The sequence below is a fragment of the Rhodnius prolixus genome, unplaced genomic scaffold, assembly GCF_049639745.1.
Source record: "Rhodnius prolixus isolate KJV_2025 unplaced genomic scaffold, Rpr scaffold_4, whole genome shotgun sequence".
Lineage (NCBI taxonomy): Eukaryota > Metazoa > Arthropoda > Insecta > Hemiptera > Reduviidae > Rhodnius > Rhodnius prolixus.
The window spans coordinates 32,363,381-32,382,617 of record NW_027411614.1 but is presented as its reverse complement, the minus strand read 5'-3'; the positions used below and the strand labels follow the sequence as shown (position 1 = coordinate 32,382,617).

At 31.8% G+C, this 19,237-nt stretch overlaps 1 protein-coding gene across 1 annotated transcript; it reads left to right on the top strand.

The window, feature by feature from the left end:
* Window positions 1-535: 535 nt before the first annotated feature.
* On the top strand, window positions 536-17,903 carry LOC141456421 (ornithine decarboxylase-like). The gene is made up of 12 exons (XM_074132386.1): window positions 536-658; window positions 870-1,086; window positions 1,641-1,765; window positions 11,640-11,856; window positions 12,782-12,878; window positions 13,036-13,112; window positions 13,617-13,789; window positions 15,097-15,391; window positions 15,623-15,739; window positions 15,836-15,952; window positions 16,820-17,037; window positions 17,754-17,903. Exons 4-12 carry the CDS (start codon window positions 11,770-11,772, stop codon window positions 17,839-17,841), a joined length of 1,269 nt encoding a protein of 422 aa, XP_073988487.1. The 5' UTR covers window positions 536-658; window positions 870-1,086; window positions 1,641-1,765; window positions 11,640-11,769; the 3' UTR covers window positions 17,842-17,903.
* The last annotated feature ends 1,334 nt before the right edge of the window (window positions 17,904-19,237 follow it).

Here is a 19,237-nt window from a genome sequence, read left to right as displayed (position 1 = left end):
GAAAGAAAATAAATACGATAGTGAGTAAAATATTCTCAAATTTAATTTTCAACAAACCTTTTCCATCGGTGGGCCAGGGGCGATTGCCCCAATGCCATGCCCTTGCCTATTCATTCTAGTGCAGTAAAGAGGATTACGACAGATCTTGTAATGCGGTGCGAATTTCAGTTTACAACTTCTAACTACAAGCATACAGGTATCTTGTTATCTTATTAGTATCAAAAATAATTAAAATTTAAATAAATTTCCATCTACGAAGAATAAGGGTTAATTATGAGTGTAAGAATAAAGTAACAGGAAGACTGAGATCCCTTATTGTTTAGTACATTTTTGATAAGTAGTTCTAAGTTCTACATGTTCTGAAGATTTTGGAATTTTTTGACCATTGATAAGTAAATGGCATAATTATTTCTTGCACTTATAATAAGAAAAAATATACAAATTTGAGATGTCTATTAAATATTGAAATTTTTTAGCTGTGTTAATCAAAGTGCATGGACCCAACCGGAACTAAAACGTATTGTTCTAAGTAGATGTTTGAAGAAGATGCTGCACAGTGGATGGACCTTCATAGATAATTATTACATTATCTCCAATATACAGAGATACGTTAAATTATCGAAATAAATGAATAAACAAAGAATAATGGTATATAAAGGTCAGTGTGACCCAGACCTCCACAAAAAGTGAACTACGATTTTTCTTAAACAAAAAATTGAAATACATTGACATTGATACTTACATTTTAGTTTATTAGCCAATTAATTTAATTTCCTAAACGCTTTTGGAACATTTAAAAAGCATATTTTTAATTATTGGACTGTGTTTAATATTTCATTGGAGAAAATAATTCCATGTTTTTCGTACAGGGTGCACTCACTACACTTTATCAAATCTGGAGTAGGAGTAGGGTTGTGACGTCTTCATTCCAATCAATATATAGTATGGCGGTCGTCTGAGTTATATTTTCATTTCCATCTTTTAGTTTTAACACGAAATAACATTTTTTATTTTCTTGTCTGTCTATAAAAAACAGTCAACATTCCTCCAGAAATCTCTAAGATCAGCGACCAGAATTCACCAAAGGTAACTACATACATAATCAAATTAATCTGTTCGTCCTTCGTTGGTCACGTTACAATTTATCAGTTGATACCTTTAGTCTAAAAAAAATTTTTTATATGATAATTTTTTGAAAATCACTACTTAATATGTAAATAGTTATTTAAAAGCTCCACAAGGCTCTTTGAAATGTAGTTTCAATAAGGTAGACAGGGGAATTATAGAGAAAAAAAGGGGTAGAATTTCTAGGGAATATGATATTTACAGTACCTATTTTATGCAGTCTTTCCTTGTTATGTACGTGAATCAACCGTTAATTAACAATTTAGTTTGTGTAGGAACGATTTTTTTTGCTCTCTTGCAAGTGACTTGTATAGGTTTATGAATACCCTATTGGCCTAACCACATTTAAAACATAATTTGTAATTTAAGCTATTTTCGTTTGAAATAGTGGTGTATGACCCCATACTTGAAGTTTCTGAGTATGGCGACATTTTATTTACCTAAGAGAATATCTACAAGTGTTATATTTAGTATGTTTTATATTAAAGAATTCTTTAAAACTTCCGAATTTTCAGGGTACTCTGTCCTTTCTGTGGCTCTGGTTGCTTGGCTTAAACGTGGACCCGCCCTGGACTAACTAAATTACAGGTTAAGAATATACTACCTACCGCACTAGACCAATCATCAGTAGAGTTGTCTCGTAAGTATCAGTATATGACATTCTCAATTAAATAATGAAAATAAAGCTTTGCAATTCAACCAATTCAATGGAAAAATTACAGGATGTTTCTTTAAAAATTAAACCAAGTTATCTAAATTTAAATTAAACAATAAAAAACAAATGGGTTACTATTAATTCTATCCAAATTGTGAAAGAAATTAGGTTTATGTGTATATATTTTTATCAGTACTTAAGCAAGATTTCTAATAGAAATTTCAATAATAACCACCAAATTGATGGAGGATGAATGTTGAAAGTATTAATTTGTTTAGATTAGGACTGCTGTTGAAATTTAAAATAAAAATACGAAGCACATGATATTTCACATGAAATTACATTTATTTAAAAAGTGTTATCATAGTGAATGGACATTTCTTTAAATAAGAAATTAAGGACCTATATTTATTGTTGCTTTCATAACAATTTTTGAATCTTCAGCTAATGTTCAAATATGTGTGTCTTTTTTTTTTAAATATTCGTTGGTGCTAAATAATTTGCCGTTTGAAATTAAAATAAATTTCGTTAAAAGGACATGAGGACAGAGTCTCAATTTTTTTAAGGTGCTAGTCTGTTTTTCAAACGTCGTGTACATTTTTCTTATGTACTTAGTATGTATATAAAGAATTAATTATATATATATATATATATATATATATATATATATTTGAACCTAATTCGATAAAAATTAAAAGGAACTTGATAAAATTGTAAGCGTGCATGGAAAAACATGGAAATTTTAAAAAGTTGTTAAAATCTTGAACAAAATACATTGTGAGAATTTTTAAACCTGGGAATCTGTTATTAAATCAAATATTTAGATAAAATTAAAATTAGAAAAATTAATTGTTTATTAGCGAAAGCAGGAGAATAATATTTCATGATTCATAATTTAATCTGTCAATTTAATCTAACTATTTCAATTTATAAGTGGCTTTATTTATCGTTCCTTAATAAAATCAGTGATAGGAGAGTTAGAACTTTTTGTTCCTTAGTCGTAATCATATTTTTTTAGAGTTATGCATACAGGAAGTAATTGGCTGTATCTACAGATTTAGTATTGCATTAATGAACTTTCAAATGGTACACACAAATATGACCGTATGACTCACTTATTTAAGGAATTATGTGAAGGAAGATTTTATTATAAAAACGTCTCCCCTTTTGTTTGTTAAGTTCGTGCAAATAACTATTGAGCTTCTTCAATTATTGACTTCTTAAGAAGGTGTTGCCCCGAACAGATTTTCGATTTTAAGTTTTTATGAGAATTTCCCTTTAATGTCTATCTTCATTTAAAATATTTTTGCTGTAAAATTCTATTATGGGTATATCTGACGAAAGATGTCTATTTGAGAGAAGAAGGATTGCTATAACATTTTTCTTGACATATATAAAAATTGCACAAAAAAAAAAACAGTTTGATAACTTCTAGAAGATCTTTGTTGATAATAAATTGCATAATTTTTTTAGTGAAATCACTCCAGGAAATAAGTGAGAGAAGAAGAGCGGATTTTTTTTTTTAGAAATCAATTTACACTGCCCTCTTGAAAAAAGTGGCAGTTTTCTCTAAAATTTATTGGAACGAATTAGCAAATGATTAAACAAAAAAAAAGTTGGATTTTATTGCCTTTAGCAAGAACAGATACAAGAATTTCGTTAGTGAAAACGATTGGTCAAGAAATAATTATTTAAAGTTAACAAGAAGTAAATTAGTAAACAAAATTAATAGTTACTGCACGTAACTCTAAGCACCTTACTGGAAATTATTTTAATTTTTGCTCGAATTTTTCCTATAAATATTATTACGGATTAAATAAATATTCCAAATACATCATGGAATTTAAAAAAAATAAAACCTTAATGGAAACGTTTAGATGATGTAAATTATAAATTTGATAAGAGGGAGAGGTCACATTTCGATAGCGAAGGCTTGAGATAACGCTAATGGGAGCAGAAAGCTAATAAAAATATGTTTTTCACGAAATTTTTTTTTATTAAGTTTTGTGTGCAATTTGTTAGTTGCAAATAGAATGATTTTGTAAAAAGCACACAATTATTATTTAGTCTTGTCTCCTCGTCCATATCTATTTCTCTTTTAAAGTCATTGATGAAATCATTAGTATTATTTGCACTCTTGAAAATTACCCATGACTTGCAGACGCTATTGACGACCAAAAACTTACCATCCTAACTTACTCCTAGACTTCTCCAAAGCCTTTGATACCGTTGACCATCATATCCTGCTATCTAAACTACAATCCCTCTCTTTTTCCAATAGCACCCTCCGTTGGTTCCAATCCTTCCTGTCTAATCGTTCCCAATTCGTTGTCACTCCCGATAGTAATCCTTCTTCACTTCTTCCTTTGTCACGCGGTGTACCTCAAGGTTCTTCCCTATCTCCCACCCTCTTCTCAATTTACATCAATGACCTTCCTCTTTCCATCTCTCATTCCCAGTATCACCTCTATGCTGATGATTTTCAGATTTACCTATCCTTTTCCCCGTCGGATTTGTTTGAAGCTGTATTTAAACTTCAAGAAGACCTCAATAATATCTCAGCATGGGCCACGAACAATAAGCTTACCCTGAATGTAGAAAAGACCAAAGCTATTGTTATTGGCTCCAACCCACTCCTTAAATCATTGGCTCCTCTTCCTAATCTTTTCCTTTACAATACCCCAATAAAATATTGTTCCTCTGTGAAAAACCTTGGTATCACTTTCGATCAAAACCTGTTCCTGGAAAAACCATGTTTCCCAAATCTCTCGTCGTTCCATCCATATCCTTAAGCAGTTTAATAGTTCCCGTCACCTTTTTCCAATTAAGACCCGGCAACTCCTAGTTTCCTCTCTTATATTCCCCCATTTCGACTATGGTTGTTTAGTGTATGGCGGTCTTTCTGGTGATATTGAAGCTAAGCTTAAGCGCCTCATAAGATTTATTTTCAGCATTTCGCACTGCTACGATGAGTTGAAGTGGCTTTTTCCTGTCTATCGCCGCCAATATTTTTTGGCTTCTTTCCTTTTTCAAGTCATCTAGTCTCAAAGGCCTTCCTATATTTTTCAACTCCTTAAGTTTAAATCCTCCATCCATTCCCTTAACACGCTCATCTGATCTCTATATCCCCTCTCACCGTACCTCATCCTTTGACAAGTCCTTCCTAATAGGTACTACCTCTCTCTGGAACTCCTTGCCTTCATCTGTCCGCCATGCTCCTACCCTATCCATCTTTAAATCCCGTCTATTCAGTTATCTACTTTCTATTCAGCTTCCTCCGAAATTCTAATTGTTTTAATTTATTTCCTTAATTTCTGCTGTTTTATTTCTACTTTCATTTTCACTTATTATATTTTCACTTTTGTAAATACTTATTTATTTATTTAATTTCTGTATAATCACAGGCCAAACTGTTAAGGCCTCTATTTGTTCCTGTATTTATTCTTAGGGGACAATTGTCCCAGAATAATAAATTTCTTTTCTATTCTATTCTATTCTATTAAATATTTCTTATTTTTCAAAATTTGTATTATAATATTGTATATTATTATTAATGTCTGTAAGTATAAGTCACTGAGATTTCTTTAAAAATATGTTTTCCCCCCTGCGTACTATCAATATTTTTCGTTAAGTGGTTTTATAGATGATAATACTTTGTTAAGGAATTCATAAAAAATTGTAATTGTAAACTGTGTGTATTACAAGTTTAACATTATTGTAGAATAAAACATTTACTGTTAAACTCCTGCATATATTCTGACCAACAGTATACATATTTTAGGCCTTAGAGGAATCATGCTGGAATAATTTGATGCCAGTTTAAGTGGTGCGGAGGAGAGATATTGTTCCCTATAAAAATTCACCTAATCTCTCCTAAGTCATTTAAGTAAAAAAGAGAGCAGACTGGAGTACTAGACAACAATACATTTTTTATAAAGTGACATAATAATCATCAAGCGCCAGGATTTGGATGCTTTTTACAAAATTTGAAAGGCATAATTGCTGGCTGCAGTAGCCTTAACCACTCGTGTGTTTTGGTTAAAGAGGGCTGGTTTGATAAAAAGTTTGCTTATATAACTGCAATTAGTGACGTCTTTTTTATTATTAACAAAAAAGTGCTTTTGTTTTTTTACGTTTCAACCAACTCCAAATTGTATTATTATTATTTTTGCGTTAACCCTCAGTTTGTTTATCTGGAAACATAGCAATAAAACCATAATTTTATATTGATTAATTTAATAGATTTTTGTTTCTTTATAACAATTAAGTGTATACAAAAGTACTAGGTATACTATGTTTAGCCCAAAAGGATTTTTAAAGAATCTTGGAACACGTGGCAAAGTTTTGTTGAAAGATTTAAATTACTTTAAAAAATATTAAGATTTTAAGATTTATAAGTTGGTTTACTAACTTGTTGACACAGCATTGGCAAAGTAGTCAGTCCGAGGGGTGGGCAGTTTATCTGCCCTCACCACTCATAGCTCACCTGCATGACTTCAGAAAAACCATTGTTTGACATGGAAGGTTCAGGCTTCACTACTACCATTATTTAGTGCTATTCGCCTCTTTTTGAACATCATCTTTTGACTAACAGTTGTATAATAATATTTACTTTGCTTAAGGGCCGGTTTAAAACAATTATAAGTTTAGTAAATTTAATTCGCCATTCAGTGTACACTGTTTCCAGATCCTGTTCATTTTGCAGTATGTAGCTAAAAATGTGGTGCGATTTTCTTTTCGCCTTAATTTTAGACTTATATTACTAAAAAGTTTTACTCATTAACAGTTAACTGTGCAGTAAAGGTAATTGCATTTTTTAACTTTATAAGCTTTTTTTCTGTTTAATCTACCAAACAATTTGATTTAAATTGTGTCAAATTTTTGTTTTATTTACTTAACGTTGGTTCTGCGCAGTTTGTGTTGATTCTGGGCAATTAAAAAAAACATTCATCCTCTTTAAAGTCTCCAATATCAACTGCTAAATAAAATAATGTTTATTTCCTTCTGAATGACCTTAAAACAATACATAGAAATAATTAGTCTTCTGTTTTTCGAGTAAAAATGTAATTAAGTATTTATTGTATATTAATGTAATACACTTAGTATATTTAAAATATTTAAAGGAACAAAAAACAAACAATAGTTACTATTACGAAAATTAGCCTATTTTGGTCATGCCATATTGAATTTGGTCTACCACTTTTACTGTCGGATTAGTGAGAATCCATGGATTAACCACTTAACCTATCCAATCGGATCCATTTCCACAAAAGTGTCATACCCATTGTCACTTTCAATTTCATTATGTTCTTATGAACATCTCGAGCTGGTTTCCTCTTCTGTTAATCGGTACTCTTTAACCTAACGTACTTTTTTTCCATTGATCTTTGTTTAGTTTGCAGAGAATGTTTTCTTTATTGATCAAGTACGATAATCAAATAAAAGTTGAGATAACACTTGCATCCAGGGAAGGGATTAGCTATGCGGTTAGCGTACTGGACTCCCATGCGGAGGTCCCGGGTTCGAATCCAGCTGCTGACCCTTAGATTTTCTTTTTCTTGGAGCTTCTTACAGTTCACTGTCCGGTGATGGACAGTGTTGTCTGTAACGAGAGAACACTGTCCGAAGGCCGGCAGTGCACTAAAAAAAAGCCCCGAGCGCCAATAACCTTAAATGTTGACGCGCCTTAAATCATTAAAAAAAAAAAATAACACTTGCATCCAGTACTTTTGTCAAATCACTTATCTATCTCTACTACGGTGAATGACACAAAAACTTTAAAAAATTATTTTAATACCATTGTTGTTACCATAAGATCCATGCGCATTGGAGGCTTTATATGTATCTTGCGTTTTACTAGCCCGTTGGTCGGAAAAACTATTTCGCCGCTTAATCTTATAATTTTTAGGACCTGAATGAGAAACTTTTCAGTACAATGGAGATATAGTAATTTTTTAACATAAGTTAATTTCTCACATAGTTACCTCAGCCCATTTTTTTCTCATCGGGAAAGGGTGGGTTATTTTCTGAAAAACGTTTTTTGAAAAGTTGCTACAATCATCCGGAAATAACAAGATGATTTTTATATAAACTTATAAAGTTATTTACGTTGTTGCCCATTTCCTATCGATTCTAAGTTTTACATTTGCTTCGTAAACATAAATGAGTTGAAACATATCGTCTATGTATGCACTCTCTCGTATTTTGTAGGTTTAGTTTCTTTTTTATTTCTTTATATTTGTAAATTTTTTAAAAAAAGGTTCATTTTAAATATCAGTTTACGAGTATAGAGTCTTTGACCTTCGTTTTATCTAAAATGAAGTTTAAAGAATTATGCGAAGTGTCTCTCCTTGAATAAAAAACTAAAGGAGAAAAGAGAGTTTCCAACAGCCATAATCTCTACGAATAAAGATTCTGTTGTGAAGAGTATGGCTATAAAATATCGTGCTAGAAAAATTTTAATAAAAGTAATGAAACTTCATGAAAGGCATGCGATTACAGTAATGACAAAATTAACTGAAATCGTTTTCTAACAAATCGCAAAAAAATTAAATAAGGTTAAATTTTAATTATTATGTTAAATCGTAAAAAGAATGACAATATTGTACTAAATGCAGTGATAACTTTATTTTTTGTTTTTTAATCTGACAGCAACGCTTGCATTTTATTCGATCACGATAATTTTCATCTTTCCTTTCTAGTATTACACACACACACATGTGTGTGTAGATTTAGATTTTAGATTTTGAAAAGACGGGGCGGGGCCCTATCCCCACGGCACTGCAGCCACACGAGGCTTATTGTGCCTTCCCCTTAAACCTAGTAGGTGAAACCTCCCCTCCTAAGAAGGTCGAGAGCTTTCCCTACTAGTTCCTTCTGCGCTGTTATCTCCTTTGGCCTCAAGGTTCCAAAGATGTCATAGCGCAGTCTCTCAATTGCAACGCAATCGAACAACAGGTGAGAGGCCGTTTCCTCCTCTTCCTGGCACAATCTGCACAAAGGTTCCGAGCTAATAAGCTCTATCTTGTGCAGGTGCTTTCTGAACCTTCCGTGCCCCGTGAGTAGGCCTGTAATCAGAGTAATCTGATTCCTGCCTAAACCTAGAGTCACTCTAGTTCTTTGTTTGCACAACAAGGGCATAACCCTCTTGCTGTGTTTTACCCCTGGAAGCATCACCCAGTACTTTTCGTGTTCTCTCCAGATCCAGTCTCTGAGAGCCTCACGAACTGCACCCCTAGTGATCCCCAGGACTGGTTCCGGACCAGTGAAGGGAGTATTAGCTCCATTCCTGGCCAACTGATCAGCTATTTCGTTCCCCTTGATCCCCACATGGCCCGGCACCCATTCCAATCGGAGTTTGTTGTGCCGAGCCAATTGATCTAGGGCCTTTTTACATTCCCAGACCAGGGAAGAGGTAATTCTGAAGGAAGAGAGAGCCTTCAGTGCCGCTTGACTGTCCGAAAAAATGCAAATTTCCCTATTTCTAAGATCCATTCGCAGATTTTCCCCAGCGCAAGCTCTAATGGCAAAGACCTCGGCCTGAAATACAGTAGCGTATCTCCCAAGAGGACTCTCAATGAGTGCCTTAGGTTTAGCCCCATACACTCCAGCTCCGGTCCCGCAGGCCATCTTGGAGCCATCCGTAAACCACTTGAGACTCCCTTCTGGCACCGTTCGGTCCAGTTTACCCTCCATTCATTCCTCGATCTGAGGATCACCTGAAACGGAGTCTCGAAACTGTATCTAGGACAGACACTGTCCCCAACCATGTCTAATGCTGGCAAAGGGTCGACCTTGTCTGTAATTTTCATATGCCCAATAGAAGAGCTAATGCGCCTCCATTGTCCATTCCTCACTAGTCTGTACGCGCCAGCCCTTGCCTCCGCTTGAATGACAAACTGGAGCGGAGGCAACCCCAGCAGCACCTCCAGCCATGTGTGTGTATATAACGTAGTGCAATTATTAACCTTAACATATAATGTGATGACGTTGGTTAGCGTGATAATTAAAACACAAATAATAAATGAAATAATAAAAAAAAAAAAATTATATAATAATATAAGATAAAATGTTATCCCAAATAAACAAAAATTTAGAAATATCCAAATATTTGTTGGCTATGAAGTTTAGATCCGAATTGTCATGTAAGATTGTAAATAAATACATCGTGCGTACATCACATATATCAACAAGCTATTGTGAAAGAACAGTGAGTCAATACTCAATATTGATCACTGTCTTGAGAGGCTTTGGATTTGGGTGAATAGATATTAGCGTTTAATTTAAAAAGATATATTTTTTTTTAATTTAATACCCTTCTCTTTCTCCCTGGCGTGAGTTCTTTCTTTAAAATGGTCAAAGATTATTTTAACGAATTATTTTAAGAATACTTGTATAAAAAATTTTATACCTTAATTAAAACTTTTTGAGAGTTGTAAGGTTTTACTACCCTTTGATATCTTTGGCGTAAATTGATTATTATTTAGCTCAAAAGTGCTTGTGTACTTTTTGTTACCTAGAGAAGTACAAATAAGAAAATAAGTATAAATAAAAAATAAAGTAAAAATTTTGAGATTTTAATATAAAAAATTTTTAAATTTTATTTTAAGATTGTAATGAGCAGGTAATCTATTCTGTCTGTTTTCCTATCCCTCTCTCCTCCTCCGCTAAAAGTGGAAGCAAGCGAAAGTGTACAATTTTGAAAAACCTTAATCTTCACTAGTTACAATATTTTTAAGCAGTAGCCGAATGTAGTTATTTTGTTCGGTTATTCTAAAATTCCTTTATTGAACATGTATGAATTGCGGACAAAAAGGTTTTCTTAGAGCAACTACGAATTGTGGGCTCATCTGAGTAATATTTTTCAATTTACATCGGGAAACTGTTTTTCTGTTTTTGGGAATGGCATGTAAATTTCTAAAAATAATACTTTTAAAAAGGAAGAGGGAGCTGCATCTATTGGTTTTTTAATTTTTCACTTTTCGCCCATAACTCACGAGAGATTTAATTAAAATTGTCAAATTGTTGTTGCTATAATCTCTAGCAGTCACAAATAATTAATAATTCAAACTTTTTATTTCCTACCTGAACTGTAACCTGTCTATTGAACTAAGACAGCAAGAAAATAACCACGTGCATAATTATTTTCTAGACTTCCTTGCCTTTTCGAACACTTCCGAAGGACCGATGACTAGCCTTTGTAACCGCACTCTTTTTCAGCAGTTAGCACTCATAGAAGTGATGAACTTGCACAGATGCAGGAATATTCAGATTTGATATTTTCCTAAATTGCGCTTTAGTTAAAAATTATATAATAGAAAAAAACTGAATTTGTAGCTGAAAAGTAGTTGAATAAACTAATAAAAAATAGTGCCAACAAATATTTTGAGTTGGCTGTGCCACTATGGTAGAACTGGAAATCTGTCTGTATAATTATTATATGACTCATCACTTCGATTTATAGCAAGCTTATTTTCGAAAAAAATTTACTATTTTCCTCATGCGAAAATTATATTTGTCATAGTATAGTTGAAACATTAAAATTTTATTGTTCTTAAGGTAGTTTTTTTTTCAAGTTCTCGGAAAACTTTGATAATGAAAAGAAGAAATAATGTGGCTTTTGCTGTAAAAGAAGCCTTAGGAATGCCTTTATTTATGTGTTAGGTATTTACAAATAAAGATCATGATCATTTTCAAACAGAATGAACAAATGTTTAAAGAATAATAAAAGAAAGGCTCACTTAATTATTTTGATTAATTATTTTTATTTAATTCTAATAAATACATTTGTTGTTGTTGTAAATATACTATGAAAGTGAAAAAAAAAAATTAATAACACAATTTAAAATTTATTTTCTAGTTCCCTGATACCATTACTGCGGGCGTCCCGTCAACCAAACACTTTTTTAAAAAAAAGCACGTCGAAGCTGATAAGAATTATTTAAATTTAATACATTTGCTGGTAAAAAAAAAAGAAAAAAAATACAAAAATGAAGAGTGAAATAAAAGAAATGGTTAGCATTCTGAAAGAAGGTGTTGATGCTAGAGATGTATTGAAGGGCATTGCGCTATCTGGGGTAAATTATCATTGTAATATTGAATTTATAAAATAAACATTCTGTATATATTTATTATTATCATGTATATGTTTTTTTTTTTTACTATTATTATCTTGAATAATCTCTCGAAATTGTGTGTGTACATATATGTATTACAAAAAGAAACCGTTAAAATTAATTTGGTTTTATATTCCCAGCTACAGAATAATGTGGATTAAGTATTTTTGTAGCGACTCAAATGGAATAACAGATGTAAACTGTTTTATTCTCCCCTTTTTTCTTCCTTTAAATCCTACCCTTTTAAGCATAACTAACGTAAGCCCAGATCTAATAGCGGTAATTGTTGCGGGCGTATTGACTATGTTAAGTTCTGATAACAATGGCAGTAATTTGCAATATTGCAATACTCATTCGCCATAAATCAAATTACAGTCTTTTTTTTTTTATTTTTTGTAGTTTGTTTTTTTTTTAAATTAATGCTAGGAATAAGTGAGAGAACCTAGACACCTTCTTAGATACCAACACTAAGACTTCAAATGTGAAACATATTTCCAAACCATTCCGTCTAATTCGTAAATTTTAAAAGGCTGACGTTAGGGCCCGATTAGTAGACGTTTCTGATCGGTACAGTTTATACCTTCTCTAAATGCACAAACTTTTAACTCACTTTGATGCATGTTAATTGAATACTTAGAATTCTCTGATCTAGAAATTTCTTTTGACATTTGGTATTATATTTAAGCCAGAATAAAGACTTCCAAGTAGTATTGCCCTATGAGTTTATGCAACATTCATGTACCAATTTTGAAAGTGTCGCAAGTAACTATGGTTTTTCTCACCATCATACTAACATAAACACCTTTTTAGTGTTATTAGCATTAAATTTCACGTTTCTTTACAAAGATATATATTTTGTTTTCCGTGTTTTTAAATCTTATTTTAGAGTCAAGAAGAAGCTTTTTTTGTAATGGATGTTGGAGAAATTATAAAGCAGTATGAAACATGGACAAAGATGTTACCAAGGGTTAAACCGTTTTATGGTATGTTATTTTAAAAAAATAATAGATTCTTGGCCGGCAAAGGTTTGCTTTATTTTATTTTCTTGTTGTTTTTTTTTCTCATGCTATTTAAGATTTTTTGTCATATTTTCAATATGGATTGATAATAATTGTTACTAAATTTAAACTTTTATTTCAGCGGTTAAATGTAACGATTCTCAAGTGGTGCTGCAAATTATGGCTGCGTTAGGAGCCAATTTCGATTGTGCTTCAAAGGTTGGTACCTATGAAATTTATTGTACTTTCTAATTTTATTAATTTTGTTTTCCCTCCATCCTTTCCTTTTTTTTTATGGATTTATTTTTAGTTTAAGTCGTTCTTTTAGGTTCATTGAATAAAAGCATTTGGATTACTTTCTGTAATGAAATTGTCTAATAATTGTGCCATTTATAACATCCGTTACTGACGCGACGTGGACTTCAAATATTCGAGATACATATGTTCTTGTGGAATTATATATACTTGGATATATACAATACTTGTGGATGAAAAAATTAATACTATTAGAACATTTTATTAACATTGGTATTGTAAGGAAGACTTGATTGTGATTTTGAAGACTATTCTGTAAGCTGTTTTGTGTTTTTTGAATTTAATCATTTTTCTATAGGTGATTTCTTTTTAAAAATCATATTTGTTTACCCAATGATTGTTCCTCCCTAATTTTAAAGGAAATAAATATGTGTGCTTTTTAAAATTATTGTAATAATTATTGTTTAGGGTGAGATTAACAAAGTACTTGACTTGGGCGTTACAGCTGATAGAATTATATTTGCAAATCCAGCCAAAATTAGATCACACATCTCATATGCAGCAAAAGCAGGTGTTGATATGGTAACGTTTGATTCTATCAGTGAACTAAACAAGATCAAAGAGTTTCATCCAAACGCAAAGTATGTAATCATAATTCATTTACTATATTTAACAATGAGACTAAAATATTAGTATAATAAGACTAATTGTTATTCCCAAATTTCTGCAGTTTGCACAATATAATGTTGATTTTTTTATTCTTTGACGTTAATAAAAAAGCGAATACATATACCTCGGAGGTTTAAATGAAAAAGTCAGCTTTCCTTTTTAGTCTACACATTACTCGTGTTAAATAAACTGAACAGCAGTGATGGATCAGTCAAGTTGATCTGGGTGAAAGGACAAGGAGGATGGACGATATCAAAAAGGCCAAAAATGGGGCAAAATTAGTCATTCTTCCGCAATATGCATTCCACAGTGTCATTATTTACATTTGAATCCGAAATTAAAAATCATTATAAAAATATATGCTATGAAAGTGGTAAGAACAATCTGAGAAGTCTAACCAAAAAGGCCAATTCTACAGCTAATGGAATCCTTTACCTAGAAAACCTTGGTATGGACTATAAATCCGAAATAGAAAGTTGTTCATCACAGTAAGCATTCTTAGATTTAATCAAATTTTTTCTACTCAACATCTAGCCCATGTAGCGATTTCAATGAGAGTTGTTCCTGTGATGTGGAATGCAAAGCTGACACCAACCACATACTGTTAATAACCTACATAAAATACGCATTTGATAGGAGTCAATTGTGGAAGTAGTTATTCCAGACTAATTTTTTCTTTTCACCTATCTTTGCACCACGATTTTGGCTCATAACAAAGACCATAACCTCTTTGGAACTGTACGGATACACAAGAAAAACTAAATTATTCTATAAACACTAACACTCATAATTGCACAAATCTACTAACTTAACAAAATATCCTCATAGTTATATTTGTTGGCCTACTATTATTTCTACTAGTGTATGATGGCTATCTGTTCAGTTCAGAAAACAAAAAAATTTAAAAGAAGAGTTTGTTTCCAATATCATTTAAATAAGAAATTATCTGAGCTAACTTTAAAGGACTAATTTTTGTCAGGTTTAAAATCCTTTATCCTTTTTTGAGACAATACCTGAACTAAATATAGGTGTGATGTGAATTGTGTTGGTGCCAACGCTCACAAATAATTTCTTATATTATTCAAAATAATGAAAATAATAATTATTTAATCATATTTGGAACCAAAAAAGAATTTTTAAATATTATAATTTTAGTTCCATTTAATTTAAATATCGGAAGTTTACAACAGTGTTCATAAAATATTATTTATTCATTGCTCAACACTTTCAATTATAACCTATGTTCATCTAATATTATTAAAGGATGATTTTTTTCTAGACTCGTTCTGCGCATAGCTGCTGATTCTTATGACTCACAATGCCCTGCAATGTCACTAAAATTTGGCGTAGATCCGGAAAAAGAAGCATATCCATTATTAAAAGAAGCAGTTGCAATGGGATTAAATGTTGTTGGCATCTCATTTCATGTCGGCTCTGGTTGTCGAGAAGTAGAAGCTTTCGGACGAGCATTAGCATTTGCTGCTGGTTTATTTATAAGGGCTCAAGATGGCTTAGGTTTAAGAATGTCCATTTTGGACATTGGTGGCGGATTTCAGATGAATAATTTTGAAAAGGTAAAATATAAATATTAGTTAAAATTAATAATCAAAATCTAATTTATTCATCGTTAAAATGATGAATGAAGTGTGTATTTACATGTGTAATAGGAATTGATTGTTTTATTAAAATATTTTTCTACAAAATTCATTCATAAATCTTTTTCTTCTTCTTCATACATTTTTCTAAGGCTATTATGCTTTTATTTAAAAAAATATTAATTTGTGTGATCTGTACATATTTATTAGACATGTGCCACAATTAATCGAGCTCTTGGCGAATACTTTGAGGACGATTTGGAGCTAGAGATTATTGCCGAACCGGGAAGATTTATGGTGGCTTCTGCATATACACTTGCAACACAGGTATGTTATGTCAGCAAAGTAGCAAAAATAATTATATGTATCTATATATTTTAAAGTATTTAGCATATAATTAATATTTTACTATTTCCTGCCCAGATACATTCAATGAGAGTTAACAGCAATCAAACCATGCTATACATTAACGATGGAGTTTATGGATCCTTCAATTGCCTATTGTTTGATCATGCATCTGTAACACCAATACCTCTTAAGGTAATTCATGAAGTTGCGCAAAATGTTTATCGCACTAATTTTATACCTTCAAAAATGAACCTACTTATTGCTCTTTTAAAGCGGTAGAAGTGTTTTGGCGATATTTATAGAATTGGTTATTACTGAATACCTTCGTTAAGAAGGCAGGAGTACATTTGAAATAACTGTTGACTAGGACTATTGTTCAAGCCTGTTGGAATATTGTTTTTTTTTTAACAAATAAATACATTTAATAATAGCGAAGTTAAAGATTCCCACTTAAAAAATAAATTAAAAGACGAAGCAAGGGCACAAAACTGCTTTATAACTTTCATTTCTGAACAAAAATGAAAATTGAGAGATAAAGGCGCTAAAAGTGTTAAAAATTTCGTATATACAATATAATTTATTTATTTTTTGTTGTAAAATAAGACGTGCTAGCATCTGAGATTCGGAGCTTTTTTCAATGCTCGGCCGGTCCCAGACATGTCTTGTCACTGGACAGTGAGCTGTAAGGGAAGAGAAAATCTAGGGGCCACTAGTTGAATTCGAACCTGGGATCTTTGTGTGGGAATATAGTACGCTAACCATTAGCTAAGCTTTTTCCACACGTATATACGACACCTAATTGGTAGTTAGACGTTAAGCCCCGCCTGGAAAAATAGGCAATCACTTTACTTTTTACGAGTATTATTAGTATTGAAGTATATTAGCATATTAGTAACTGAACAAATATACTTGATAATAACAGGAGAAAAATAAAACTGCAAATTTATATAGGGCCTTAGAGGACTAATATTGCTGATTCAATCTGGATCAACATTTTTAGTGAATTTATATGTTATTTTGGCCATTAAGGATTTTAGTATTTTTTTATTTTTATTTCAGGAAAATTTTTTCGGAAACTCATTGATCACTTGTTCCATTTGGGGACCAACTTGTGATTCATTAGATCTTGTCTCTGAAGCTTGTTTACTTCCTAGCTGCTTAAACATAGGTGATTGGATTTTGTTTGAAAGCATGGGCGCTTATACCATTCCAACTAGTACTAACTTCAACGGATTCGCTCCACCTAAAATTCATCATATCTGCGATTTTAACAATTGGTAAGTAATTATTTTTTGATTCTAACTTGAAAATGAAGTTGTGGAATAAGGTACCTTATCGCCACAAAATTAAAGTTATGTAAAATATACAATATATTGTACTATTCAAAGAAAATTTACACAGAAAGATAAAGAATTCGTATGTTCATATTTTCCTTTATGTATGTACAAATTATTTCAACAATGAAGTACACTACTAGTGATACACAATTACTTATTTTAATTAACTGTCCGCAGAGTATTATTTAAAGGAACAATTCCTTTAAGAAACAAATTAAAAAACTGTTTTTCAATATGTCCAGCTAAACTGAAAACCAACTTACTAGCCCCGCTTCACAACTTACCAATGCATCTGAGCACATGTTGAAAGTACTATCTTTTCTTCCATTAGCTCCTCAAAATCAATTCCGTGATTAATGTGTGATTTTACTCCTTGACTAGCAATTAGGTGTAGGGAACAATAAGTCGCAATCATTCTTTCCTGAAACGTTCTGGCAAAAATATTGCAGAGGCCATGGCTGAAAATTTTGGACCACAAAACTGATCACATCCTAGGCATCCTGTCTTCAGAAGTAGAATTTTGTTATTAAAAATTTAATAACGAATTATTTATTGAATACTTTAAGTTTCTTGGTCTACTACATGTTATAAATACAATGGTAACTATATTTTCCACTGTGCCTAATATCTAAATTAATTCATTCTTTATTTAATAGGTGCCGCATAAAAGAGCATCTACCAGAAACTGTCGACAGTTTTACTTATCAGCAAACTCCTCATTGGAAATATCAATCAAAGTCTTAAGAATATTCTCCAACAAGCTGTCTATTACAACCAACTACGACGCCTCATTAATGCTATCACAAGAGGGCAATTCTAACTGTTATTAAACATTATTATATGTCACAATTAATATTAAATATTTAATATATATATTAACATACTATCAATATATATATATGTGTGTGTGTCAGAAAAATATATGCATATATATGTAATTAAAAAAAGTATATTTTTATTTTATCCCAAATAGTTCCATACTTTACTACCAGTTATTTTCTACCCCTGATGCTATTTGAAAAACGAAACGGCTGGGGTTTACTAATAAACATGCATGCATGCTATGACGAATAAAATCAGCAAGGTTATCCAGCACTGCAGGCCTATTCAATGGGTAATGCTTATTTAATCAGACTAAATAAGCAACAGGTGTTGCTCCTACAAGATGTATGGGCGATAGAAAAACACTCTCTGCGATTTTTCTTTTTTTAATGTAATAAATTGAGTATTCATACAGGGTTTGATTTGGGACAGCCAGTAAAACAATCTACATGCTTATTAAAATTTATTAAAGTTAATTGGTACATTCCTTCTTTAATATATTGAGTTTAGGTAAAAAAAAGTTGGTAAAACATTTAATTTTTTTTTCAAATAAATAATTTTTCAACATTATTATAAAAATGTCTCTAGCGGACAGTTACAATGTTTATGAGTTGAAACTAAAGCTGCGAGTAAATATAATATTTATATATAAGTAGAATTAATAATTATACGTAGTGAGGGTGTGAGCTAGCGCTCAGGGACCGCCCACAAAAAAAAAATAATACATAGTGTAAGTCATTCGCTGTATTTTGCGTTGATGGTAAAGAGGAACTTACGATATATGTTTTATGGTATTTCTCAAAGGAATCTGAACCGCTGAGATCTTTTAGTATTTGATGAGCTGTGAAATAATAGAATTATGTTTGTCCTAGTTTCAAAGAAAGTTGAAAATCAAGATCTAACTAATTCTAGCTCTGAAATTGGGCAACTCTTAATTTAAGTTTATTATCTGCTGGCCCCTTAGATTTTCTAGCCTAGGAGCTTCTTACAGCTCACTGTTCGGTGATGGACAGTGTTATCTGTGTGACGAGAGAGTGGAGATGAGCATGGTTATTTATAACGAAAGAACACTGTCTGGAGGCCGGCAGAGCGCTGAAGAAAGCTCCGGAACCACAGATGTTGACGTGCTGTAAATTAAAAAAAAAGTATTCTAGTTCAGTGAAATCCATTTTTGCGTGCTGCAAGTAGATAACAGCACTTTCTAGATAGATTCTGAAATAAAAACTGGATTGTTTTCTTTATTTTTATTAATTCATCAAAACGCTATTGATCTTAAGAACTCAAACCTTCAATTCCATGTTTATCGTTGGTTTAAATT

Coding starts and splice junctions, on each gene's coding strand:
- LOC141456421 (XM_074132386.1), top strand. CDS start 11,770: ATGAAGAGTGAAATAAAAGAAATGGTTAGCATTCTGAAAGAAGGTGTT. Junction 13,113..13,616: donor ATTTCGATTGTGCTTCAAAG/GTTGGTACCTAT, acceptor ATTATTGTTTAG/GGTGAGATTAACAAAGTACT. Junction 15,953..16,819: donor TAACACCAATACCTCTTAAG/GTAATTCATGAA, acceptor TTTTTATTTCAG/GAAAATTTTTTCGGAAACTC.